The sequence below is a fragment of the Protopterus annectens genome, chromosome 5.part1 (assembly GCF_019279795.1).
Source record: "Protopterus annectens isolate FY-2018-M chromosome 5.part1, PAN1.0, whole genome shotgun sequence".
NCBI lineage: Eukaryota > Metazoa > Chordata > Ceratodontiformes > Protopteridae > Protopterus > Protopterus annectens.
Window position 1 is genome coordinate 263,973,946 of NC_056736.1, and position 27,554 is coordinate 264,001,499.

Sequence of the window (27,554 nt, forward strand, 5' to 3'; positions counted from 1 at the left end):
GAACAGATGTTTCATGCTTTCTTGGAATGCCACATGGTGCAATGATTAGAGGAAAAAGTAAGTCCATATGGGAAAAAATGGCTTAGCGAACCTTGATATGTATATGATATTATATGGGCATTATGACTTCTTCAGTAAAAATAATGCATATATTCACAGTGTTGCTAGAAGAGTTTTTCATTTTATTGTGTTTATAGAAAACAAGATGTGCAGAATTTTTATATAACAAAAATAGAATTTGGTTAAAATGTTGAAAGAAATTAAATTTTTGGTTATTGTTTGAGGATGGGAAGTGAGATAGCTTTGATGTTGACATATTGTAATGTCCTTTTTATGTATACACAGATATTGTAAATGTCTATAAATATGTTGATATGCAAATACAGACTACTACTCTTTTAATAAGTGCCATGGAATCTTTTACATCCACTTGAGCTACCACCAACTCAGGCATATGACAACATCTCATCTCAAGGACCCCACTACTTTTTCTTTTCCAAAACAATTTATTTGAATAACAAAAAAAAAGACACGTTAAATTAAAAAATATCATACAGAGGTTAGTCCTTAATCTTATTTAGTACATGCCAATGACATTTTTATAATGGCTTTTAATAGTCTGTAAATCCAAGGGATCAAAATAATGAAGTAATTTTCTAGAACACTAATCAATAAATAAGCACATTTTTGAAGCAGATGATTTAAATTACTAAAATGTATGTTTATTTTAATACAAATCATATAAGTCCAGAATTTACAAATGAATAACTCCAAATTTAAAGTTACTTAATTTGAGCAAAGTGATCCTACCGTCTTAGCCTTTAATGAAGTAAGACACGAGGCATTCCGTGTTTATAGAAATTACATTTACTATGCAATCAAAATGTAATGACTGAAAAGATGCTCTCTGAAATGAGCCATTTCCCTTTTGCAATATTACAATATAATATGTTACAGATTAAAAAGAAGGCAATATTTATTCTTCTTACTCTTGGATTGCCAGCTAAATTTGAATATAGTGAGTTTCTGGGATGATACGTGGGTTAGCAGTGTATAGTAAGGGTCAGCTTAACTAATTCTGCTGCAGTAGACTGTTAAAACTGTTTATGCAATCCATAGACATTACGTTCTTTAATAATTTAGTAAAAAGTCTGTCTTGTAAACACAAGAGAATGCATGTCTTAAAATGGCAAATTAAACAGTTCATGTAACACTTGAGGTTAACTAAAGAATGTTTATTCATCATCATCATCATCATCATCATCGTTGTCATCATCATTATCATTGTCATCGTCATCATCATCATCATCGTCATCATCATCATCATTGTCATCATCATCATCATCATCATCTTCAGTGTTAATTTTTCCTGATAGCACATCCTCTACCCATTCCTCCAGCTCTTTTGCACTTGGCAGGTCATCGTCATCTTTAATTTCCATCCAGATACTATCAGCCTAAAACAAATGCAAGAGATGATATGTTATGTTATATGAACGCATGCAATATAAAAAACTTATTACACAATATCCCCTACCTGCACCCTTGTAATTTGTACACTTAACTCATACAAGCACGGATAGCAGGAAATAGTAGGAATGTCGTATGATAGGAACAGTTGTGTTTGACTTTGCGGCATGTCCCATGCATATAACACTGGGGGTTTCAACTCTGATATTTGCTTTTCCAGTTTTTAATAGTATTAAGTGAAGCACAACTTGGAAATTATAGTTTCAGAAATTGTTTTCTCTTTAAGAACACATCTAAAAGTACCTTACATCAGAGGAGTGCTGCAAAGCACAAGGCCAAATGATTTCTGCCTCACTCCATTTATGGTACTATATCCAACAGTACTCATTATAAGGAAGTTTTGTGGCCTACAACATATTGTATAATGCTGTGCATGATTTCTAATGCAGTCTAGATGGTGTAAGATGCAAGGACTCTGGTCTATCAGCCAGACCATTACATCTAGCAATGTCTCACATGGCTTGAATGGAGTGAGACTTAAGTTCTTCAGCCATGGATTTAACACTACTTAGAAATGTTTCATGGCCATTTATGTCTTAGTTAACACATAAATGCTAAAATGTAGTGACCAAAAATGCAGATGCATCTTACCAGTTACCAAAGTGTGGAAAGAAAACACAGTGCATTTGTACAAACACTAGAGTCCTTTGAAATGGTGCGTTTTGATCATTCCTCTCAACTGTCCAGATTTTCACAAAATATCCAGATTTTTGCCTCATATTTTGTTGCTGTTCCTCTTAAAATCTGCAGTTTTTAGCAAATCAGTAAGAAATGAAGGTATTACATAATGACACACAATTTGAATTTCAGACTTCATAGCCTTCAGAAAACATGGTAATGCAAACCCTGCTATTTTAGCATCTTTCTAACTTTATAAGAGCAACAATTAAAATCTGTCCTTATTTTGGGGCCTTTGTAATCCTTTATTTTTCTCTTTGTCCTGATTTCTTATGTTAATAAGTTGAGAGGTATGCTGTTAATCATGATTAAAGAATAACAGAATTTATCAAAACATGACTACAGTGAAAAGTGTCATTAATAATCCCTCCAACCCATTCTCTATTTGGTATAGTAGAGATGCTTTCCTCTTTGACTGTGCTGTATAGATTTACTTGTGGCTGTTGCAACTTATGCAAATTGTTTGTTGTTTTTGTGTGCAATTGTCTATTTTTGAGCAAAATATTTTATAATATTTATAATTTATAATATTACAGTAAGAGAATGTGCATTCTAAGATGAGAAATGTGATATATACTATTACTACAAATTGATGATCTTTATTGTAGTTTCAGAAGAAGTGTTTTACTTACATCAGTGACGTTCACCACACCAATCTGAGGCTTAAAAAGATCAATATTAAAAGTCTTCTCCCAATAAGTAATTAGCTGAAGCAGAAAAAAAAGATTTGTTAAGTACTGCAAGGCATTGCTCATATTCTCAAAAATAAACACTCTAAAGATAGTCTTAGAACTCTGCCCGTTTGACAGTGGTATTTTCAATTTAAATATTTTATAAAATGTGAAAGTAATTTCATCCAAATTATTTGCACAGTTATATTTAACAGTATTAAACATTGATCATATGTTTGACAAAAAGAAAGACACACACACACACACACACACACACACTTGTATATATATATATATATATATATATATATATATATATATATATATATATATATATAAAACAGTGTGCACGATGGTATGTGATGCCAGGTGATGTAACATTTTTTTTCTATGCTTTGTACTCAGGAGTGCCATTTCCTGCAGTCCAGCTCCACAGCCAGTTTAAAAAGGCTATGTTAAAATGATGCACTGCTTTTCATGTAGCACTCAATGTACCTGATTTGCTTCATAACCTTTAATGAACACAGATAATGGCACTTACATGTAATTAAAAGTTGTCAATACATTTTTGTAGGCACCAGAAAATGTCATATTTTAATATGCTGCAGCGCTTACAGAGAAGGCACAGGATTTATTTTTACAACTCACTTGCAACCTGCTTAATTAACATTATACCTTCAATTCCTGCATTTCCAACATAAATCATATGGTATCTAAACAAAATTTAAGCTATAAGAGAATTTGTGACTTTACTTTTATGTACTGCAAGCACAATAGTACATCTACAGTCACTTATCAGACAGAGTACACTAAATGACCAGAAAGGCTGCAAACTAGTGTCTAACTAAATTAGACTAAATGCATGCATGTGTACTAATATGAACTTTGATTCTCAGGCTTTTGGTCAAATGTTAAATAGCATACTGCTACTTGAAAAGTAACAGTATTTATCTCCCCTGACTGAAAATTTGGGATAAAAATGTAGCAGTAAGAGCAATGGGAAATAATAGGGAATGATTTTACAGACATTTAGAACAGTTGAACAAAAAAGGCCAAGCATTGTCTTTGAGACATCTACCCTTATAATGTAATCCAGACATATTTAAGTATGTTATAAGAAAGTCATTCTTAAAAATGATAATCTTCCTTTGGCAGAAAGGCAAACATTTCTAGGAGCCTGTATCTAATTGTTGTAGTAGCTTTTCCCCTCAGTTAGTGCTAATGTTCTTCTGCCTATGGAGGGGGCTTCCTTCCACTGATACACTACAGTTTGCATAGTGAGCCTACTAAATGCTATCATACATTACTAAAAGAACTCAAGTATTTAAAAAAATGCACAAACAATGCAGAGCTCATACAAAAGCTAGTCATAGAGCTCATTTGAAAAGGTACTTGCTCTACATGTGAGGTTGTTATCCCTGCATATAAAGTTAGCACTAATGCAAATGTCAGGTGGGAGTCATGTGACTTACACCCTCAGTGTACAGTCCTGTTGATGTCCACATTTCTTGCATTGATTGCTACTGTTGCATCAGTCAGAATCCAGCACCAATGTTCATTCTTAACAAAGAATTAGCACAAAGTGATCAAAAGGAACAATGTAGCCTACAGTGGAAAATACTAGAAGAAAAGGATAGCAGGGAAATACTAGTGATGTCTGGTAATCCATCTACTGCATTATGCAACACCTTACAATAAATCAAAATATAAATGTATGTCACAGAGGTAAAATGTCTAACTGTCTAATTATAGACCATTCTTTAGGTTAGACTGAAATAGCCTGTTTCAGAATCTAGAGGCAAACTATCACACAGCTTATACCAGGCTTTGTAACAGATAAGTGTTATCACATGCATTGCAGTGAGCAGGGATTACTGTGCTTAGATGTGCTGTGGGACATCAACCAATGGACAGTTACATGAGCAGGGTGCACACTTACATTGCCACTACTGATATGACTTTGCCTTCAATTAGTAATAGGCAGTCTGTCACTTAGTATAAATTTGGAAAATTTGTGAAATAATTGGCAGTCTGTCACTTAGTATAAATTTGTTAAGTTGTTGAAATAATTGTCAGTCTGTCACTTTGTATAAATTTGGTAAATTTGTTAAATAATTGGCAGTTTGTCGCTTGAGCTTGCTTTAGATTTGGCAATTTTGTGAAATAATTGGCAGTCTGTTACTTAGAATAAATTTGGTAGATATGTGAACTAATTGGCAGTCTGTCACTTAGTATAAATTTGACAATTTGTAAAATAATTGCCAAGCTGTCAGTCTCATAGACCTGTATAAACTTGCTGAGAGTTTATATAAGTCTACAATATGTCAATACATAATTTTTGAGATGTGACTGGCACAGCAGTTATTGACTCTTAATTATGCAATTTACTCATCATCTCAAGTTGCTCCTTGCATGGAGTCTTCAGGTTTTCCCTGGTGTCTGTATCAGCTTTCTTTGGATACTCCAGTTATATAACACCTCCCAACCAGATGCTGCTTAAGATGACCAGCTACTTGAAATTATCCCTAGATTTGTAAAGTTCAACTTTTTGTCAGGATAGCTCCTACAAGACATTTTTAACTTACTTGATATGCTCAGTTTTCAAATTAAAATAAATAAGTGAGCAACATGGGGAACAATCACCTTTAGCTACAAATCATTATCAGCTTACTTTTTTCCCATTTTTACATTGGTTCAGTGTATTACAATAACTGTCACCATCTCTTTTAATTCAGAACCACTCTCTTACTTGTTTGTATAATTATGCCTGACTCTCACAATCCACTTACCTTTCGGCTGGACATTCTTGTCTCTTTTTGCCCTCTTTCTGTGTCTCCCAAATGTGCTTTACAAAATCATCTTTTGCTTTCTTGCATATTTGATCAAACCACTCTAATTTGATCTCCTTGAGTTGCTCTACAATTGGGTCTACTTTTACTTTCTGTTCTTATGTGCTCATTTCTATTTTTACTCAGCAGTGGGCATCTTGCTATCTGTCTCAGGAACTTCATATCCATTGCCGCAGACATCTTCATCTGCTCTGCCTACACTGCCCAGGTCTCCATGCCACACAGAAACACTATTTGTAACACTGTTTTGTACACCTTACTTTCCAGGCTTTTGGTATTTTTCTGTCACACACTGTCCCTGGAACTCAATACCAGCTATTGCAGCACATCTGGTTCAAATGTTGACCTACTTATTCAGCCTTCCATTCTCCTCAGCCACCCATCCCAGATACTTGATGCTATTAGTCCATTCCAGTATTTCCCTTCTATCTCCCTTTACAGCTTTTTCTGGTTTCCTTTATTTGATATGACCACTGTCTTATTTGTACTCAGTTTTATCCCATGTGCCTTTAGTTTTCTATTCAATTCCCCTATAATTTACTGAAGTTAATGATAAAAGTCTGATTGTAGTGACAGATCATTTAATGCATTTAATAGCTTGGTTGATCTGTCCCCTATGACCTGCTGCTGATGTTAACCAGTAATAAAACAAAAATAAATCGGTCTGCAAGATCACATTCAGTAGTTTAATGCTTTTGTCTTTTACTAAACTTCTTCTGAACACAAGTTCAAAATCACATGACACACAAGCCAATGAAAGCAATCAAATATCTTGTTGCCAGAAAATGTGATTTGCTTTGCAGCCTATTCCTTTATTACACCTCACAACTGTTAAATAGGTGCTAATTTCAGTAAAGTAATGTCGATGAGAAAAGGCACATTTGTAAGTAGCTAGTGGCTTTGGTGTATGCTACCTTGTACTATTAATGATGGTACTACTGATCTGCAATGGACTGGCATCATATTTGGCATTAGTTTCTGTGTCTTACACCCAAGGAGGGCTGAGATAGATTCTGCCTTCCCTTGACTCTGAAGCAGATAAAGTAGTATAAAAGAATGAATTAATGAATTTATCATTAGTGAGCCTTTTCTGATTTGGATATAAGCACCATGGGCTTAGAAGGGGTCCATTGTAATTGGGATGATATGGGCAACTGCCAGCATAGCTAGCTGGAGTTTTGTGAAGAATGATATGTCCTTTGAATATCAAACTTGATTTATACAAGATGCTTGTGTTACAAATGTAATAGAACTGTATACCATTTGTATATCAAATTGATTTGTACAGATGCTTGTGCTGAAAATGTATTTTGGAGGTTTGCTTGTGTTAAAATGTATCAATAGTGCTCCCTGCTGAAATGAAAACAAAGGTACATGTATTATTGCAACTGAATTAAATGCATATGTTTTAATACAGGACACTAGGACAGCAAATGTTAAGTTTAAGAAAAATAAGGGAAATGTAAATGAGCTGTTAAACCATTAAAATGTTACCCCACAGTACTGAATAGGACTATAGATACTGGATCTGGGAAAGAGCCTTTGTCCATTAGCTGAGTGAAAAGAGGGGAGGCCCCAGTCACTGCCATAAACATTTAGATGTGTACTGCAGACATCTATGCTAAATTCCTTTCTCAGCTTCAAAGGGGAATATTGTGAGAACCTAGAGTCAGGTGATCAAATGAGGTAATTTCCTTCTGCCAGCCCTCTTGGAAATTGATATATTGAAAGATAGTCCCTTATATGTTGTTACAATAGATGTGATAGACCTGTTTTCATGCATACCTAAGGTTGAAGGGTTAGAAGCTTTTACAAACAGCTTGATGAGACATACTGATTTAGACTGGGACACTATTTGTTTGATAACTGAAATGATGTCTTTAGTACTGGAAAATAATTTTATATATTTTGAGGGCGAGCTCTTTAGACAAACCAGGGGTGTTGCTATGGGAGCAGCTTGTGCTCCCATCTACGCCAACCTGGTTATGTTGAACTGGGAAGATAGTATGTTATTTAGATGTCAATATTTTAAGAAGGTGAAATACTATTCCAGGTACTTGGATGACATTTACATTCTTTGGCAGGGAGGCGTAGATGAATTGTTGGAATTTATGGATTACGTTAATAACAGCAGTGAATATTTGAGATTCACACATTCCTATGATTTGAAAGGTTTACTTTATTTAGACACTTATATAACATACCATGAAGGCAAAGTGAGTTCCAATATACATAGGAAGACCACTTTTTCCAACAATTATTTAGATTATTCTAGTTGCCACCCTCCAAAGGTGAAATATAACATCTTCAAGGGTCAGTGTATCCGTGCAGCCAGAATGGTGTCTGACTTTGATAATCTGCTCGTAGAATTAGATTTTATTAAAACACTATTTGGACAAAGGGGGTACCCAAATGATATGATGGATGATGTACAGTCATACATTATTACAAACTGGGGTACAAAATTTAAACCTCTCTTAGGTTCAGGCGAGATAGCCAATAAACTTCATAATGATATTTCCACCATGAAAATCAAGGGTGTGAATTCTAACTTTTTTAGAGCTTGTATAATACCTTACAGTCTAGGGGCAGATGAAATTAAGAGAATTATTTCTAAGTTTTGGCACTTGATTAGTAACGAACCAGCCCTAGTCAAAATTTTAGGTACTAAACCGAGATTTGTCTATAGAATGGGAAAGAATTTAAAGAAATTGTTTGAACAACAAAAAGTCTATCAACCCAAAAGACTAAGGAGTCGAAAATGTGGATTTTGTAACCAATGTAGATATATGTCAACTGAGGACAAAATTTTATTGCAGAATGGGCATAAGAGTCTAATAATTAGTAAGGAAGGAAATTGTAATACGAAACAAGTGATTTATTTGGCTAAATGTGAGGTTTGCCCTGCATTCTACATTGGTCGAACTGAACGAAGTTTGAAAAAACGTATATATAATCATATTTACTGTATCAAAAATAGGGATAGAACTAATGCTTTGTTTAGGCATGTGGAACTACTTGGAGATGAACACACTTTTAAATTTTCTATATTAGAAGTTATTTATAAAGACCCTAGGGGAGGTGATTTTAAAGGAATACTGGCATTTCGTGAAACATGGTGGCAATTATATTTGGATGCCACCAGTCCACCAGGGTTAAATGAATTTATATCTACAAAACCACTTTTATTTTAAATTTTGAATTTTGGTGTTAAATTTCAGGGATTGTTTGTTATCGAAAGCTATTGTAGTAAGAGATATGTTTAACATTAAATTATATGTAATTGAATACTAACATTATATTTATATCAATTTGCAGCACTTTTTTGTCATATCAACATACAAATTACTAAATGTTTTTTTAACTGATAGTAACATGTTCAATTCACTCACCAATAAGTATATTTATATTTACATATATTTATTGCTCACATACAAATATCTTCATAAGGACATTAAAATTATCAATCATGTACTAATTCTGTATTCTACACATACTGTTTACAATACATTTTACAAGTAACATTTTTAAGTACCTATATCTGTTTAAAATTTTTATCTTTATATTTTTTATATACTTTATACTTTTAACTACACTCATGAAATGAAGACTAATTAATTTATTTATCTATATATTTGATGCAATTATCCACTTTGACCATTTTTTAATATATATTTTAATTTATATTTATATCATATGCATTATGTGTTATACATATATATATATTTTATATATATATCTTTTACACATTTATTAAGTAATGCAGGCAGTTTATACTTGAACCTGTACACAACATTTATTTACATAACAACATGATTGGAACATCTACTACATTGTGGGTAACTACATGTATATATTCATTTATTTATTTATTCAATATTAAAATTAAAGACAGCATAAAGTTTTTAAATAGTTTGTATAGTATTTACCGAATATTTCATACATTAACAGCGCTTAAAAGCTATAAGTTGTGGCACTAATTTTTGGTGTCGCGTGTTACCTTAAATAATCTTCAGCATATGCATAGTATCGTAGCGCTGAGTAGAACTTGTTAGCATATTGTTTGTTTATTTATGCATTAATTGAGCCAGTATAGGAGACGATTTTATGAGAAGACTTTGTTATAACTACCATTTATGCTTTGTCAACAATATTTGGCATACAAACAGTTTTTCACTCATGCTTTGTCACTAGCGCTTGGTATTTAACTTACACATTATAGCATAGATATCAGAGTTTTGACAACGTGGATAGATCTAATGTTTTTTAAAGATTTTTTAAAGATTTTTAAAAATTTCTAAAGTATTTCAAAGCATTTTTATTCACTTGGACAGCATATGCATACAATTGAGGTAACTTGTATATTGATGTACGCATAGTTTTCTGTAACTAGTTTTTACACTGTATCTTTAAAGGAAAACATTTTTTGGCGCCAAAGAATTTATTTAAACCTATTGTGAGCTAATCCACAACAGTTCTGATGAAGACCAGAGACGCTGGTTGAAAGCGCTTAACTGTTGGATTTATTTGGCGTTGTTTTGTATATTTGTCATTTCGTTTTTCGCAGTGTATTGTCAGTTCTTGAATTTTTGTTGTCGTTACAGTCCGTGTATCGTTTTGGTGTTATGTGGATATAATAAATATATATTTTTTATCCATTGTGGTTGCTGGTGACTTCAGCGCTAATTGGTGAAACCGGAGTTTCTGCTGTGAATTGGTATATACTTTTTCTGTATTCAGATGTCGACCTCAACTTCGGACGACACCGGCGAGTGTGCCAGCAAACCAATTGAAATTGTATATCCAGCACCAGGAGCGGACAAGGGCAAGGATAATGTGAATATTGTCAACACTGAAACTACCATTTTGGATGGTATCCAAGTGGACATTCAGGTGCTAAAAGGTGAAGTGTCACATCTCACTAATTTAGTATTTAGATTGTTGTCGGGAGAAGCGCAGTTACCATCATCTTCTTTACTGCGTTCACATACTGGAATTAGCAATTCCAATGTTGGCAATGGTTCTCAGGCTATTTCGAACCCAGCAGCCTTAGACTCTGATTGTAATAAAACGAACATGTTAACAAAGGCGCAGAAAACACTTAATCATGCTAACATATTACCTCCCTGCAATGACAATGGTTTAGACAGTGAAGGTGAACAATCTCAATCTAGTCCTGAGATACCCAATGGACAAAGACCCCGACACCATAGTAGATCACAGGGGTTAGACATCACAGCCCCCCTTTCCAGTAGCAATATTAATATATCAGATTTTACCTTTGACTTTTCGTTATATGACATGGAGTTGGAGGCTAAAAGGACTGGTACTAAACCCAAACGGGCGGCACCTGTTAAGACTTATTCAGCTGTTGCTGAATCAAACTACAACGATAAGGGTAAGGTGTTTACCTCACGACCACCAGCTAGACAATTATCTGACCCCTTGCATATAGGGAAAGAAAATTGTAGTTTATTTAATCACTTTTTGACTTTTGATTTTGCTATTGACAAAGCTGAAGTAACGAACAAAGAAGTCCATGTCCAGGAAGAAAGAAGAATAGAGACTGGTAGTTTAAAGTCTATGATTTATTTGTTGGGCAAGAAATTGAAGACTATCAATGGTCTTAAAGCGGACAATATGTATTTACAAAATTGTTTAGATGTTAAGATCGTTCCCAAAGGGTTAAGATTTTTTAAATTACCCATGGGAATTCATTTGAATGATGTTGGTATAGAGGAATTTAACAAATTATTTGATGAATGTGGTTTTAATTATATAAAATTATTAATGAAATATTATGATGAGAAATTATGTAAATTAATTCAGGAAGTGGATAATTTAAACACAAGTATAGTAAATGATTTATTATTTAAGGATTGGGTGAAATTGTATAACGAACAATATTTAGAAGCAGAAAAATGGGCATTAACGTTGTATGAACGGAAAAACAACAAAATGACGAGGGATAGGGAACAGTATCAAAAACATTCGGCCTATATTTGGCCCAAGAATCGTTCCTTGTCGCCTGTGGAGCATAACAACAAAGGGAGCTCTAATAGACAAAGGGGTAATTATGAAGGTACTGTTTACAATGACTATCATGATAATCGAGGACATCCTGAGACACAGGGTTTTCAGAGGTACCCGAAGGACAATCATCCACCTTATTACAACACATATCAGAAAACATACCCAAGGGGGAACCACTGGGTAAGGAAAATGTACAATCATTACTAGATAATGTTCATGTTGACATTAATACAGTTAAAACTTCCACACATCCTGTTAGTGGAAGTATAAGTTTACCCACAAATTCAGGTGATCAAGAAATAGTTATCAATGGGAATATTTATTCATATCACAATTTTAACATATTCAACTTTTCCAATATTAGTATTGATAAAGTACATTTTGGTCGATTTGAGAAAGGTATGAAATATGTTCCAAACCCTAAATTCCAATTAGCTGAAGTGTTGATTGATTTCAAGAAATACATTAGAAAAATTAATCTTGATATTTTTTTAAAGATAAGACAATAAAGCGCAATAATAGTGGTTCAGACAATGTTAGATCTTTGTTTAATGTTAAAAGTAATTTCACACCTGTTAATAACCCGACAATTGATACCTTTGATAAGGTAGTAACTAGGGAAATTTATAGTGAGTTTAAAAATTTGAAAAAAGTGACGAATATAGAGAATTTGACATATGATGAAACTGTTTTACTACAGACATTAAGGGAAGATTATTCTATAAGAATTATGAAACCAGATAAAGGGGGAGGTATAGCCATATATGACAATTTGATATATACTCAGAAAATGTATGATATACTACACACTACAGGCAATTACGAAACTATTTCATTGAATGAATTACATATAGCCTATCAAAGAATAGATTTGTATATTGAAGAGTATTTGTTAGAAGGAAGGATAACTGATGAAATATACAAATTTATTAGAGTTAAGTATCCTAAGATAGCAACTATTGTAGGCATACCTAAAATACACAAAGATTCACAGGATCCCCCCATGAGACCTATAGTATCTGGTAGTTATTCTAAAACCTTTCAAATAGGTAAATTCATAGATATAAAACTAAAAAACATTTATACCATCATTCATCATATGGTCAAAGACTCATGGTGTTTTCTCTCCAAGTACCCTGTAAATGATATATTGAAAGATAGTCCCTTATATGTTGTTACAATAGATGTGATAGACCTGTTTTCATGCATACCTAAGGTTGAAGGGTTAGAAGCTTTTACAAACAGCTTGATGAGACATACTGATTTAGACTGGGACACTATTTGTTTGATAACTGAAATGATGTCTTTAGTACTGGAAAATAATTTTATATATTTTGAGGGCGAGCTCTTTAGACAAACCAGGGGTGTTGCTATGGGAGCAGCTTGTGCTCCCATCTACGCCAACCTGGTTATGTTGAACTGGGAAGATAGTATGTTATTTAGATGTCAATATTTTAAGAAGGTGAAATACTATTCCAGGTTCTTGGACGACATTTACATTCTTTGGCAGGGAGGCGTAGATGAATTGTTGGAATTTATGGATTACGTTAATAACAGCAGTGAATATTTGAGATTCACACATTCCTATGATTTGAAAGGTTTACCTTATTTAGACACTTATATAACATACCATGAAGGCAAAGTGAGTTCCAATATACATAGGAAGACCACTTTTTCCAACAATTATTTAGATTATTCTAGTTGCCACCCTCCAAAAGTGAAATATAACATCTTCAAGGGTCAGTGTATCCGTGCAGCCAGAATGGTGTCTGACTTTGATAATCTGCTCGTAGAATTAGATTTTATTAAAACACTATTTGGACAAAGGGGGTACCCAAATGATATGATGGATGATGTACAGTCATACATTATTACAAACTGGGGTACAAAATTTAAACCTCTCTTAGGTTCAGGCGAGATAGCCAATAAACTTCATAATGATATTTCCACCATGAAAATCAAGGGTGTGAATTCTAACTTTTTTAGAGCTTGTATAATACATTACAGTCTAGGGGCAGATGAAATTAAGAGAATTATTTCTATGTTTTGGCACTTGATTAGTAACGAACCAGCCCTAGTCAAAATTTTAGGTACTAAACCGAGATTTGTCTATAGAATGGGAAAGAATTTAAAGAAATTGTTTGAACAACAAAAAGTCCATCAACCCAAAAGACTAAGGAGTCGAAAATGTGGATTTTGTAACCAATGTAGATATATGTCAACTGAGGACAACATTTTATTGCAGAATGGGCATAAGAGTCTAATAATTAGTAAGGAAGGAAATTGTAATACGAAAAAAATGATTTATTTGGTTAAATGTGAGGTTTGCCCTGCATTCTACATTGGTCGAACTGAACGAAGTTTGAAAAAACGTATATATAATCATATTTACTGTATCAAAAATAAGGATAGAACTAATGCTTTGTTTAGGCATGTGGAACTACTTGGAGATGAACACACTTTTAAATTTTCTATATTAGAAGTTATTTATAAAGACCCTAGGGGAGGTGATTTTAAAGGAATACTGGCATTTCGTGAAACATGGTGGCAATTATATTTGGATGCCACCAGTTCACCAGGGTTAAATGAATTTATATCTACAAAACCACTTTTATTTTAAATTTTGAATTTTGGTGTTAAATTTCAGGGATTGTTTGTTATCGAAAGCTATTGTAGTAAGAGATATGTTTAACATTAAATTATATGTAATTGAATACTAACATTATATTTATATCAATTTGCAGCACTTTTTTGTCATACCTACATACAAATTACTAAATGTTTTTTTAACTGATAGTAACATGTTCAATTCACTCACCAATAAGTATATTTATATTTACATATATTTATTGCTCACATACAAATATCTTCATAAGGACATTAAAATTATCAATCATGTGCTAATTCTGTATTCTACACATACTATTTACAATACATTTTACAAGTAACATTTTTAAGTACCTATATCTGTTTAAAATTTTTATCTTTATATTTTTTATATACTTTATACTTTTAACTACACTCATGAAATGAAGACTAATTAATTTATTTATCTATATATTTGATGCAATTATCCACTTTGACCATTTTTTAATATATATTTTAATTTATATTTATATCATATGCACTATGTGTTATACATATATATATTTTTTATATATATATATCTTTTACACATTTATTAAGTAATGCAGGCAGTTTATACTTGAACCTGTACACAACATTTATTTACATAACAACATGATTGGAACATCTACTACATTGTGGGTAACTACATGTATATATTCATTTATTTATTTATTTATTCAATATTAAAATTAAAGACAGCATAAAGTTTTTAAATAGTTTGTATAGTATTTACCGAATATTTCATACATTAAAAGCGCTTAAAAGCTATAAGTTGTGGCACTAATTTTTGGTGTCGCGTGTTACCTTAAATAATCTTCAGCATATGCATAGTATCGTAGTGCTGAGTAGAACTTGTTAGCATATTGTTTGTTTATTTATACATTAATTGGGCCAGTATAGGAGACGATTTTATGAGAAGACTTTGTTATAACTACCATTTATGCTTTGTCAACAATATTTGGCATACAAACAGTTTTTCACTCATGCTTTGTCAATAGCGCTTGGTATTTGACTTACACATTATAGCATAGATATCAGAGTTTTGACAACGTGGATAGATCTAATGTTTTTTAAAGATTTTTTAAAGATTTTTAAAAATTTCTAAAGTATTTCAAAGCATTTTTATTCACTTGGACAGCATATGCATACAACTGAGGTAACTTGTATATTGATGTACGCATAGTTTTCTGTAACTAGTTTTTACACTGTATCTTTAAAGGAAAAAATTTTTTGGCGCCAAAGAATTTATTTAAACCTATTGTGAGCTAATCCACAACAGTTCTGATGAAGACCAGAGATGCTGGTTGAAAGCGCTTAACTGTTGGATTTATTTGGCGTTGTTTTGTATATTTGTCATTTCGTTTTTCGCAGTGTATTGTCAGTTCTCGAATTTTTGTTGTCGTTACAGTCCGTGTATCGTTTTGGCGTTATGTGGATATAATAAATATATTTTTTATCCATTGTGGTTGCTGGTGACTTCAGCGCTAATTGGTGAAACCGGAGTTTCTGCTGCGCTCTACATGTGAGGTTGTTATCCCTGCATATAAAGTTAGCACTAATGCAAATGTCAGGTGGGAGTCATGTGACTTACACCCTCAGTGTACAGTCCTGTTGATATCCACATTTCTTGCATTGATTGCTACTGTTGCATCAGTCAGAATCCAGCACCAATGTTCATTCTCAACAAAGAATTAGCACAAAGTGATCAAAAGGAACAATGTAGCCTACAGTGGAAAATACTAGAAGAAAAGGATAGCAGGGAAATACTAGTGATGTCTGGTAATCCATCTACTGCATTATGCAACGCCTTACAATAAATCAAAATATAAATGTATGTCACAGAGGTAAAATGTCTAACTGTCTAATTATAGACCATTCTTTAGGTTAGACTGAAACAGCCTGTTTCAGAATCTAGAGGCAAACTATCACACAGCTTATACCAGGCTTTGTAACAGATAAGTGTTATCACATGCATTGCAGTGAGCAGGGATTACTGTGCTTAGATGTGCTGTGGGACATCAACCAATGGACAGTTACATGAGCAGGGTGCACACTTACATTGCCACTACTGATATGACTTTGCCTTCAATTAGTAATAGGCAGTCTGTCACTTAGTATAAATTTGGAAAATTTGTGAAATAATTGGCAGTCTGTCACTTAGTATAAATTTGTTAAGTTGTTGAAATAATTGTCAGTCTGTCACTTTGTATAAATTTGGTAAATTTGTTAAATAATTAGCAGTTTGTCGCTTGAGCTTGCTTTAGATTTGGCAATTTTGTGAAATAATTGGCAGTCTGTCACTTAGTATAAATTTGACAATTTGTAAAATAATTGCCAAGCTGTCAGTCTCATAGACCTGTATAAACTTGCTGAGAGTTTATATAAGTCTACAATATGTCAATACATAATTTTTGAGATGTGACTGGCACAGCAGTTATTGACTCTTAATTATGCAATTTACTCATCATCTCAAGTTGCTCCTTGCATGGAGTCTTCAGGTTTTCCCTGGTGTCTGTATCAGCTTTCTTTGGATACTCCAGTTATATAACACCTCCCAACCAGATGCTGCTTAAGATGACCAGCTACTTGAAATTATCCCTAGATTTGTAAAGTTCAACTTTTTGTCAGGATAGCTCCTACAAGACATTTTTAACTTACTTGATATGCTCAGTTTTCAAATTAAAATAAATAAGTGAGCAACATGGGGAACAATCACCTTTAGCTACAAATCATTATCAGCTTACTTTTTTCCCATTTTTACATTGGTTCAGTGTATTACAATAACTGTCACCATCTCTTTTAATTCAGAACCACTCTCTTACTTGTTTGTATAATTATGCCTGACTCTCACAATCCACTTACCTTTCGGCTGGACATTCTTGTCTCTTTTTGCCCTCTTTCTGTGTCTCCCAAATGTGCTTTACAAAATCATCTTTTGCTTTCTTGCATATTTGATCAAACCACTCTAATTTGATCTCCTTGAGTTGCTCTACAATTGGGTCTACTTTTACTTTCTGTTCTGATGTGCTCATTTCTGTCTTTACTCAGCAGTGGGCATCTTGCTATCTGTCTCAGGAACTTCATATCCATTGCCTCAAACATCTTCATCTGCTCTGCCTACACTGCCCAGGTCTCCATGCCACACAGAAACACTATTTGTAACACTGTTTTGTACACCTTACTTTCCAGGCTTTTGGTATTTTTCTGTCACACACTGTCCCTGGAACTCAATACCAGCTATTGCAGCACATCTGGTTCAAATTTTGACCTACTTATTCAGCCTTCCATTCTCCTTAGCCACCCATCCCAGATACTTGATGCTATTAGTCCATTCCAGTATTTCCCTTCTATCTCCCTTTACAGCTTTTTCTGGTTTCCTTTATTTGATATGACCACTGTCTTATTTGTACTCAGTTTTATCCCATGTGCCTTTAGTTTTCTATTCAATTCCCCTATAATTTACTGAAGTTAATGATAAAAGTCGGATTGTAGTGACAGATCATTTAATGCATTTAATAGCTTGGTTGATCTGTCCCCTATGACCTGCTGCTGATGTTAACCAGTAATAAAACAAAAATAAATTGGTCTGCAAGATCACATTCAGTAGTTTAATGCTTTTGTCTTTTACTAAACTTCTTCTGAACACAAGTTCAAAATCACATGACACACAAGCCAATGAAAGCAATCAAATATCTTGTTGCCAAGAAATGTGATTTGCTTTGCAGCCTATTCCTTTATTACATCTCACAACTGTTAAATAGGTGCTAGTTTCAGTAAAGTAATGTCGATGAGAAAAGGCACTTTTGTAAGTAGCTAGTGGCTTTGGTGTATGCTACCTTGTACTATTAATGATGGCACTACTGATCTGCAATGGACTGGCATCCTATTTGGCATTAGTTTCTGTGTCTTACACCCAAGGAGGGCTGAGATAGATTCTGCCTTCCCTTGACTCTGAAGCAGATAAAGTGGTATAAAAGAATGAATTAATGAATTTATCATTAGTGAGCCTTTTCTGATTTGGATATAAGCACCATGGGCTTAGAAGGGGTCCATTGTAATTGGGATGATATGGGCAACTGCCAGCATAGCTAGCTGGAGTTTTGTGAAGAATGATATGTCCTTTGAATATCAAACTTGATTTATACAAGATGCTTGTGTTACAAATGTAATAGAACTGTATACCATTTGTATATCAAATTGATTTGTACAGATGCTTGTGCTGAAAATGTATTTTTGAGGTTTGCTTGTGTTAAAATGTATCAACAGTGCTCCCTGCTGAAATGAAAAGAAAGGTACATGTATTATTGCAACTGAATTAAATGCATATGTTTTAATACAGGACACTAAATGTTACGTTTAAGAAAAATAAGGGAAATGTAAATGAGCTGTTAAACCATTAAAATGTTACCCCACAGTACTGAATAGGACTATAGATACTGGATCTGGGAAAGAGCCTTTGTCCATTAGCTGAGTGAAAAGAGGGGAGGCCCCAGTCACTGCCATAAACATTTAGATGTGTACTGCAGACATCTATGCTAAATTCCTTTCTCAGTTTCAAAGGGGAATATTGTGAGAACCTAGAGTCAGGTGATCAAATGAGGTAATTTCCTTCTGCCAGCCCTCTTGGAAATTGTATTTTAGATATTACAGAGAGAAATCAGAGTAGAAAGTATTCTGTTTGGAAATCCTGCCTTGAAAGTCCCTCACCCACAGCATTTTGCCTTGGGATAATAAGTAATTTAACTAGGGAACAGTAAACATCTCTTAGATTTGGTCAGGAATATAGTAAAGCTTAGTTCAAAGAGTTTTTTTCTTTATTTGTATGAGTCTGTACATCAATGTTTTTTGTAGGATGTCCACATTGTTAGGAGTTTTGATTATGGCTCCTAGTTTGCAGTCATCTGCAAACTTCATCAGCCAAAGACTTCTATGTTAGCCTGTACTTCAGAGAAGTAGATACAAACAGGACCCAGGACTGAACCCTGTAGTACTCCACTTGTCACTGGTCTGAAGTCAGATTTGGAGTCTGCTACTTTCACAGTGTGGGTTCTGTCAGTGAGGCAGTTGGCAACTCATCTTGTGACATAGGGATTTATACCTAGTTTAGTGAGTTTATCTATAATTCCAGAGTGTGAGATGCTGTTGAAAGCCTTGGTGAGATCTAGATAGGCTGTGTAAACCACCTTATCCTCATCTACAGCTTTGATGACAGCTTCAAAGAGGTCTATCAGGTTTAGGAAACATGATCTGCCTTTTACAAACCCGAACTGAGTGAGGTCCAGAGTTTGGAGATTACCAATGTCATTGTTTATAAGTTCCGTGATGATACGTTCCATAGCCTTGCAGACCAGACTTGTCAGGCTAATGGGGCAGTAGTTCCCAGAGTCTGTGGTGGCTCCCCTTTGTGGAGTGGGATAACCATTGCTGTGCACCATTCAGTGGACACAAAGCCTGAGGTGAGGCTATGATTGAACATGGTACTTAGGTGGGGTACCTGTTCATTCTGTAGTTCATGTAGAACCCAGCCTGGGATATTGTCAAGTCCCATGGATGCTGTGTTCGTGGCTTTGGAGAGTGTGGTTTTTACCTGTGCAGCCATGATTACAGGAACTTTGCATTCTTCCAGTATAGGGATGGGCCCTTTAAGGGGTGAGAGGGGGGTAAAGTTATCACAGAACCTATCTGCCAGGATGATGGAAATATCAGTTGGCTCTGTATATTTTGTGCCATTGTGCTGTAACTCAGTGTAGATCTGTGTGTTGCCATTGTGATTCTTGACATAGCTATAGAATGCTTTTTGGTTATCTTTAGAATTAGTGGTGATTTTGTTTTTGTTACTGGCTTTGGAGGATTTTATGAGGGATCTCAGCTTCTTACTGAGGCTGACCAGGGATCTCCTCCAATCATGGGATTTTTTTATTTTTGCAACAGTTTCTTTCTTCTGTTGTAGAGTTTGTTTATGGCAGGGGACCACCAGATTTTTTGGAGGATAGCATCTTGGTTCTATTAGGGATTGCACCATCCATGCACTTGTGCAAGTGCTTATAAAGTGCATTTGTGTAGGATTCAGCAGTCGTACCTCTGTTGTTCGTCTGCATGAGTGTCGTGAAGTTTGCCACTTCTGTCTTAAGAAGCATGAAGTTGGCTTTGGAGACATTTTTTAGGGTGGTTTCCCTAATTGGGGTGCGGGTGGGATGTGGATGTCTAGGGTGATTAGCTTGTGGTTGGATTTGACCAACAAGGAATTGACTTCTGGTGTGGAACACCAGTTACCCATATTGATAATGACCAGGTCTAGGATATTGCTGCCTGTGGTGGGGGTGTGGATAAGTTGATCCAAGGCTTTGGAATTTATGAATTACAGCAAACTTTGAGGAAAAGAGTTGGTACATGAGTAGTTTTCCCAGTTAATGGTGGGGTAGTTGAAATCACCCATTACTTGAGTGTTAGGTTGTACCCTAATATTTTCCAGTGTATCAAGAAATGAGGAGTGGGAATCCTGGGGCATGGTGGGGGGTCTGTAGCAAGCTACAATGTGGATTGCTGTCTTCCCCAGAGTTAGTTGCACTTGGATAATCTCGGATGTATTATGCTGAGCAGCTGGCCTGAAGGTGTGGATATCCTTAATGAATATGGACATGCCTCCACCTTTAGTGTTTTGGTTCAGGTTAGGTGGCCGAAAGGTGTGGTATGAATTATATAGCGTGGTAATGCAGGGGTGCTCTCTGGAGCCTTGAACCAGGACTCTAACACTGCTCAGATGTCGATGTTCTCCATTTTAAGGAGTGCCTCGAGTGAGTGCATTTTGAGGTTTAGACTTATAGCATTGAATAGCATTATCCTCAGATTTTGCTTGCTTGTACTGGTTACAGTGCTGTGTTTGTCATTTGAACCTTGCCTAAAAAAGGTATTATAGGGGTGGCAAGAGCCTTAGCCAGTATCTGGAATCCCAAGGGTGACAGGTGCAGGCCATCTCTGGCAAAGCATTGTGTTCTGTCGATCATGCCATCCCAGACAGACAGATACTGGATCCCCTTAGAATGACACCGGAAGCTTAACCAATTCTTGAAGTCAATCATTTTGTCCTTGTACTGTGGTATAATTCTCGGTGATGGCAGGATACTACTCAGGCATAGGGTCATACCTGCCTGGGCTACAAGATTGGACAGCTCGTCCATGTCTCTTTTCATGTAGTCCAGCGAGGTATATCTCAGGTCATTCACACCAACATGGAGAATGACAGAGTCATATTTGTACTTGTTATGGAGTGACTTGAGTGCATGCATTATGTGGCAGATCCTGGCACCCGACAGGCAGCTGACAGTAACTTTCTCCTTGTTTAGCTTGGTGAGTGGAACATCAGTGTGCCTGACTATAGAGTCACCTATGGCTAGAGTGTTGGGTACGTTGTTATGCCTTATGGGCTGTGGTTGATTGGCACACTGAGTTTGTGTGCTATGTGTCATTTGGGTTGTAATTGGGGGGTGGAGGTTGCTTGTGTTTCTGCTTTGGCGGTCCCTGTTGCTTGGGCAGATTTTTATTGAGAGCCTCTGTGAATGTAGGTGTGTGTTTTGTGTTTCTATGTGTGTGTGTTTTGGTGGTGTAGGTTTTGAGAGACTATATGATGAGTGTGGTGTGGTGCAAGTGTTTACCTTCTTCTTTTCACTGTCTAGTCCAGTCTTGGGTGAAGAGAGCTTTGCTTTCAGTTTGGCTATAAAAGTGCATCTCTCACAGGTTGTAGTGTTGGTTGGTAGGTGTAGAGGGTTGTCTGTGACAGTGTACATGAGACAATTGCTGCATTGCCCCAAAATGCCCAGATTCATCAAGTAGACAGGAGAAAACACTGGGAGCTGACTCTTAGACATGCCTGGATAGGTGCTTATTTATTAAGTACTAAAAACTGTTTTCCTCTAGACAAGTGAGGAAAGTTGAGTGCTGTAGTAATTTGTAGTTTATTTATTGCTTACAATGAGTTCTGAACAAGTGCTGTGTTCAAACAGATTTGCTTGCTAAAACTAACAAATTGGCTAGTTCTAAGGGAAAATTCAAAGAGCTGACTTTATGGCGCCTGGAATAGTTTAACCCTAGCTAAGTGGCAATGCAGAAAGTGTTTTTTTCAGATAAGCTACCTAGTTCTTACCACTCCCACTGATAAGCTAGAAGGCTTCCCTCCAACACAGAAAGGCTTGGGGGCTTAGAAACTTACTTACAAACAGTCCTGGATACAGCAAATCTGTATCTGGACTAGAATACTTACAGGAAAAGCAGGAAACAAGCTTATAAAATGTTTTTTTTTTTCTTTTTGTAAAGTGGAAAGGGAGGAAGGAGGAGTAGAAGATAACTCAAGGTTAAGAAACTAAGTGGGTTGGCCTTCTCAAATGTTCTCCCTGTATTAGGTAGAATGAGGTAATGACACTAGTCTGGAAGGAGTGTCCCAGATCAAATTTACAGTAGGGGTGGGCAACTGCAAAGCCACCAAGTATAAGAACAGGATACCAATAGGGATGGTGGGAAACAGAAATCAGAACAAATGAACCCAAACAGATGCTTAACAAATGTAGAAAATTTCCAGTTAATACCTCACACACAGTGAAACTAGCTAGAAAAATATGCAGCAGACAATAAAAGTGCTATAAATAACTCATAAAAATAAGCAAAAAAACAGGATCCTTAATGTTATATATCACAGATCAGTTTGCTCAGTGCCCTTCCTCCGATTAGCTCAGTGTGAAATGGCAGAAACACTCACAAGTTAATTTCTTAAGTAACAGAAAGTTGAAACCTGTAACAACTTTAAAAATGCTCGAAAGAATCAATGAGGTGCTTACTCCAAGCCGTAGTTCATATAACCCTAACCAGCCACTGACCATAAACACTTCCCTCTCACTGAAATGCAAGAATGGCTTTGGCTAAAGTAAGCCATTCTTGCATTTATAAGTTGGCCTGGAACATGTGCTCAGGCACACAGCCTCTACAAACAAACAACTAGGCCCAAAACACAAGCCTGAATATGGACAATGCTACAACTACCCACACTACGTAGGTAGAAAAAAAACTGCAGAAATGTTTATCACAGCAGAAAAGCCGAAGTGCACCTTTAAATGAAAGTTTTAAACAGATAAAGGAGCAAGGAGACTCTAGAGAATGCTTTTAACTGCAAACAAATAAGTTATATGATACACTCCTTGGCAGGAAATCAGAACAGACAAACCCAAATAGAAGCTTAACAAATGTAGAAAATTTCCAGTTAATACCTCACACACACTGAAACTAGCTAGAAAAGTATGCAGCAGACAATAAAAGTGCTATAAATAACTCATAAAAATAAGCAAAAAACAGGATACTTAATGTTATATATCACAGATCAGTTTGCTCAGTGCCCTTCCTCTGATTAACTCAGTGAGAAATGGCAAAAACACTCACAAGTTAACTTCTTAAGTAACAGAAAGTTGAAACCTGAAACAACTTTAAAAAAAGCTCGAAAGAACCAATGAGGTGCTTACTCTAAGCCATAGTCCAGGTAACCCCAATCAGCCAATGACCATAAACACTTCCCTCTCACTGAAATGCAAGAATACAGAAAAAAGTTGGGGAAGGGAGTAACCATAACCCAGAAGCAATAAAGGTCAGTAAACTTATTCTTCAGTACCAAGAAGGTGATAATTTTGGGTCTATATTATAGTATTGAAGTGTTTAAACTTTGAATGCTATAATATCGACCTGTTTTTTTCAAAAACTCAAAATAGTGAAGCCACAAAACTTCGAAATCTTACCTAGGGTAAGATTTCTGTTGTCCTTTCCATGGCTTTGCTATTTGCTATACTGTGGTGGGAAGGTTACAGACCGGGGTAAGGTAAGTATGCGAATGGAGGTTACACACTGGGTTAAGGTAAGTGTGGGAATGGATCGGGGTAAGGTGAGTGTCTGATAGTTAGGGACATTAGGGTTAGGGAGCAGGTAAGGTGAGTGTGCGATAGTTAGGGACTTTAGGGTTAGGGTTAGGGAGCGGGTAAAGTGAGTGTGTGGTAGGGGCTTTAGGGTTAGGGAGCGGGTAAGTGAGTGTGTGGTAGTTAGGGGCTTTAGGGTTAGGGTTGGGTTAAGGTGAGTGGATAGGTATTAGTGTAGGGTTAGAATTATGGTTTTGTTAAGTGTATGTGTGTGGTTTATTTATTTTGGTGTGCTTGTGTTGTGTGTTTGTGTTTTGGAACAGCAAATTTCTTCCCTGGGAAAATATTTGCTGTTCTGTATGTTCGATATTTTATGGTTTAGATATTTTAGGTACGATGAAATAGCGTTCGCTATTTGAATCGTATGATAGGGTAATATAAACCCATAATTTTGATAGTTTTATTCATATATTTAAAAGAGTATGCAAACAGTATAATGTTGACTGAGGGCTCTGGGTACAGTTCCTCACCCCCTTACTCCATGGTAAAGCTGTAACTGTTTTTTCTAAATTGTCTGATACTGATTGTTTAGATTATAATAAAGTGAAGCAGTGTCTATTACAATGTTTTAAGTCAATACCTGCATCTTACAGAAAAAAAGTTTTGTGAGCATAGACGCAAGGCAGATGAAAGTGTATGTGATTATATTGTTGAACTAAGCACTTATTTTCATAGGTGGGTGAGTGGGTGTCAGGCCAACACTTAACAAGGGCTAGCAAATATTTTGATGAGGGAACAAGCCCTTAGCACTTTGCTCTGGTTGACAGACAGGTAATGCAACTCTGCAGATGAGTTTGGGAGAAAAGAAGACGTTTATCTAGCAAGCAGGGCATCACTGCACAGGAATTGGATACCCAGTGCTGCAGATGGATATAAGGAAACCCATGGTGGGCAGCCTAAACCACCCCAAACAAAGTCCACTAGTAACAGGAGGAGCCACTAGTTCTGGTACATGGCCAAGATCAAGGGTTAAATGTTTTAAATGTAACCACTGGGGCCATGTAGCATACAGATGTCCATGGAGGCAAGGTGGGGAACAAAAGGTGGGGGAGCCAACAAGTGCAAATAACAGAATGGCAGCGGTAAGTTGTCTGGTGACAACAGGGGTACTAAACTACTAGCAGAGTTTATATTTGATCTTGGTGGATAGTAAACAGGCCACTGTCAAGAGAAACCCATCCTCTGATATAACCATTGTGAAGCCTGCAATGGTTAAATAGGAGCAGTACTTGCTTGGGCAGTCCACTCCAGTCAGAGCTTTAGGAGGGATCCCATTCCAAATGCCTTTGACTGGGAGGGTCAAAAAGGAAGCAAGAAAGTAGGTGTGTTTGAGGATATCACTGCAGATGTCTTGATAGAGAATGATTTTGATCATGCAGTAACTTGTGTGCATGAAATGACATGCAGCAGGCTTGGAGACAGACATGTGGCTCTGGTAGCCTGAGGGAGACCCAGACAGACCACACACCTGAAGCCAGAACTGGTGATGTGGCTACTTTAGCAGTGAGACTGAAAGTGAGACACAGCTGCTTGTGAGTACTAATATTCTCTTGGACAGAGTGACCGCAAGGGCAGAGTTGATTAGTAGTACCCAGGCTGACAGTGAGGCACTGCTGTCAGAGGATGCCAGACTTCCTGTGAAGGGGAGCTGGGAAGAGTTACAAAGAAAGAGTTGAGACAAGATCAGCTCTCAGAACCTACATTACAAGGCCTGAGGGAGGTAGCTAGGGAGTCAACTGATTTTCCAGGAAAAGGCGATTCTGTATACTGGAACAAAGGGTTACTGTATAGTGAGTGGACCCCTGAGGGAGGGCTAGAAGGTGAGGTAATACAGCAGTTGGTAGTGCCCAGAGCCTACCATCTGGTACTTCTAGCCATAACCCATGACATTCCCTCTACAGGTCATATGGACATAAAGCATACCAAGAGATGTCACGCAGAATTTTTATTGGCCTGTGATTTCCAGGTATGTAAAGTTACTGGGGCAGTTTTCATCCCAAAGGGCATCTTTATGAACTCATACAAGCCAAAAGGAGTCACAAAGGCTGACCTCTCTGTAGTTATGGGAGTGAAGGGGACCTGCCAGTAGCCCTTGGTAAGATCAGTAGTGGTCAGATGCTTAGCCCCATCCAGCTGCTCTAGGGCTTCATCTGTCCTAGGCATGGGGTACTACAGGACTGTGAGCAGTGCAAGAAAGTAGGCAAGGCAGACAACAAGATCAAAGCTCCTTTGATGCCTTTGCCTGTAATTGACGAGCAGTTTCAAAGGGTAGTTATGGATATTATGGGACCTCTGAGTACCCCAAGTTCCACAGGAAAGAGGTAGATCCTAGTGGTAGTAGATTATGCTACTAGATACACTGAAGTGGTAGCTCTGTCTTCCATCAAGGCAGAGAAGACGGCAAATACTTTACTAGAGATTTTCAGCAGGGTAGGTTTTCCAAGAGAAATACTGACTGACAGAGGCACCAATTTCATGTCAGACCTGCTGGCTTGTCTGTGGGAGAGCTGTGAGTTGAAGCACCTAAAGACCACCCCCTACCACCTCTAGACTAATGGTTTTGTGGAGAGGTTAAACCCTACACTAAAGATTTGATTTGTGATGAGTGGGAGGGTGAGTGTGAATCCCAAAAGGAGTCTGTTATGGCATATGTCTTAAACCGCAGAACAAGGCTTAGGGAGCTCATGGTCTTGGCGTAGGAGAATCTGGCAGAAGCCCAGCAGCAGAAAAAGGTCTGGTATGACATGAATGCTCAAGCCAGAGAGTATGCTGTGGGACAGCAGGTGATGGTGCTCATTCCTGTCAGACACAATAAGCTGCAGGCAGCTTGGGAGGGACCCTTCAAAATGGTAAGGAAGGTCAGTGATGTTAACTACATGGTAGAACTGCTAGGCAGGAGGCAGGGGCACATATTGTACCATGTTAACATGATGAAGCCTTACCATGACAGGGAGGCCCTTGTGCTGAGTATTTACAGCAGATGGCAGGAGGAGTCTGAGGGGGATATGGTGCCTGATCTCCTCAGTGGAAGGGGTAACAATGTCTCAGTGGCTATCCCCTACCCAGGTTTGAGAAATCCGAACAGTGTTACATGAGTTTGGGGACATATTCACTGGGAAGCACTCACCTGGTGCAGCACCATGTGGACACAGAGTCCCAAAGGCCTATAAAGCAGGCCCCTTACAGGGTGCCTGAGCAAGTCAGACAGACTCTGAGGG

General features: G+C 36.5%; 1 protein-coding gene across 1 annotated transcript in view; it reads right to left on the reverse strand.

Annotated features, from left to right (window-relative positions):
• Nucleotides 1-486: 486 nt before the first annotated feature.
• Nucleotides 487-27,554, reverse strand: part of LOC122803361 (calsequestrin-2-like) — a 362,905-nt gene continuing 335,837 nt past the window's right edge. The window contains exons 10-11 of the mRNA XM_044072939.1: nucleotides 2,841-2,915; nucleotides 487-1,457 (exon numbers count right to left, since the gene is read on the reverse strand). Of these exons, the coding sequence (XP_043928874.1) occupies nucleotides 1,236-1,457; nucleotides 2,841-2,915 (297 nt within the window). The 3' untranslated portion in view covers nucleotides 487-1,235. The remainder of the gene's footprint in view (nucleotides 1,458-2,840; nucleotides 2,916-27,554) is intronic.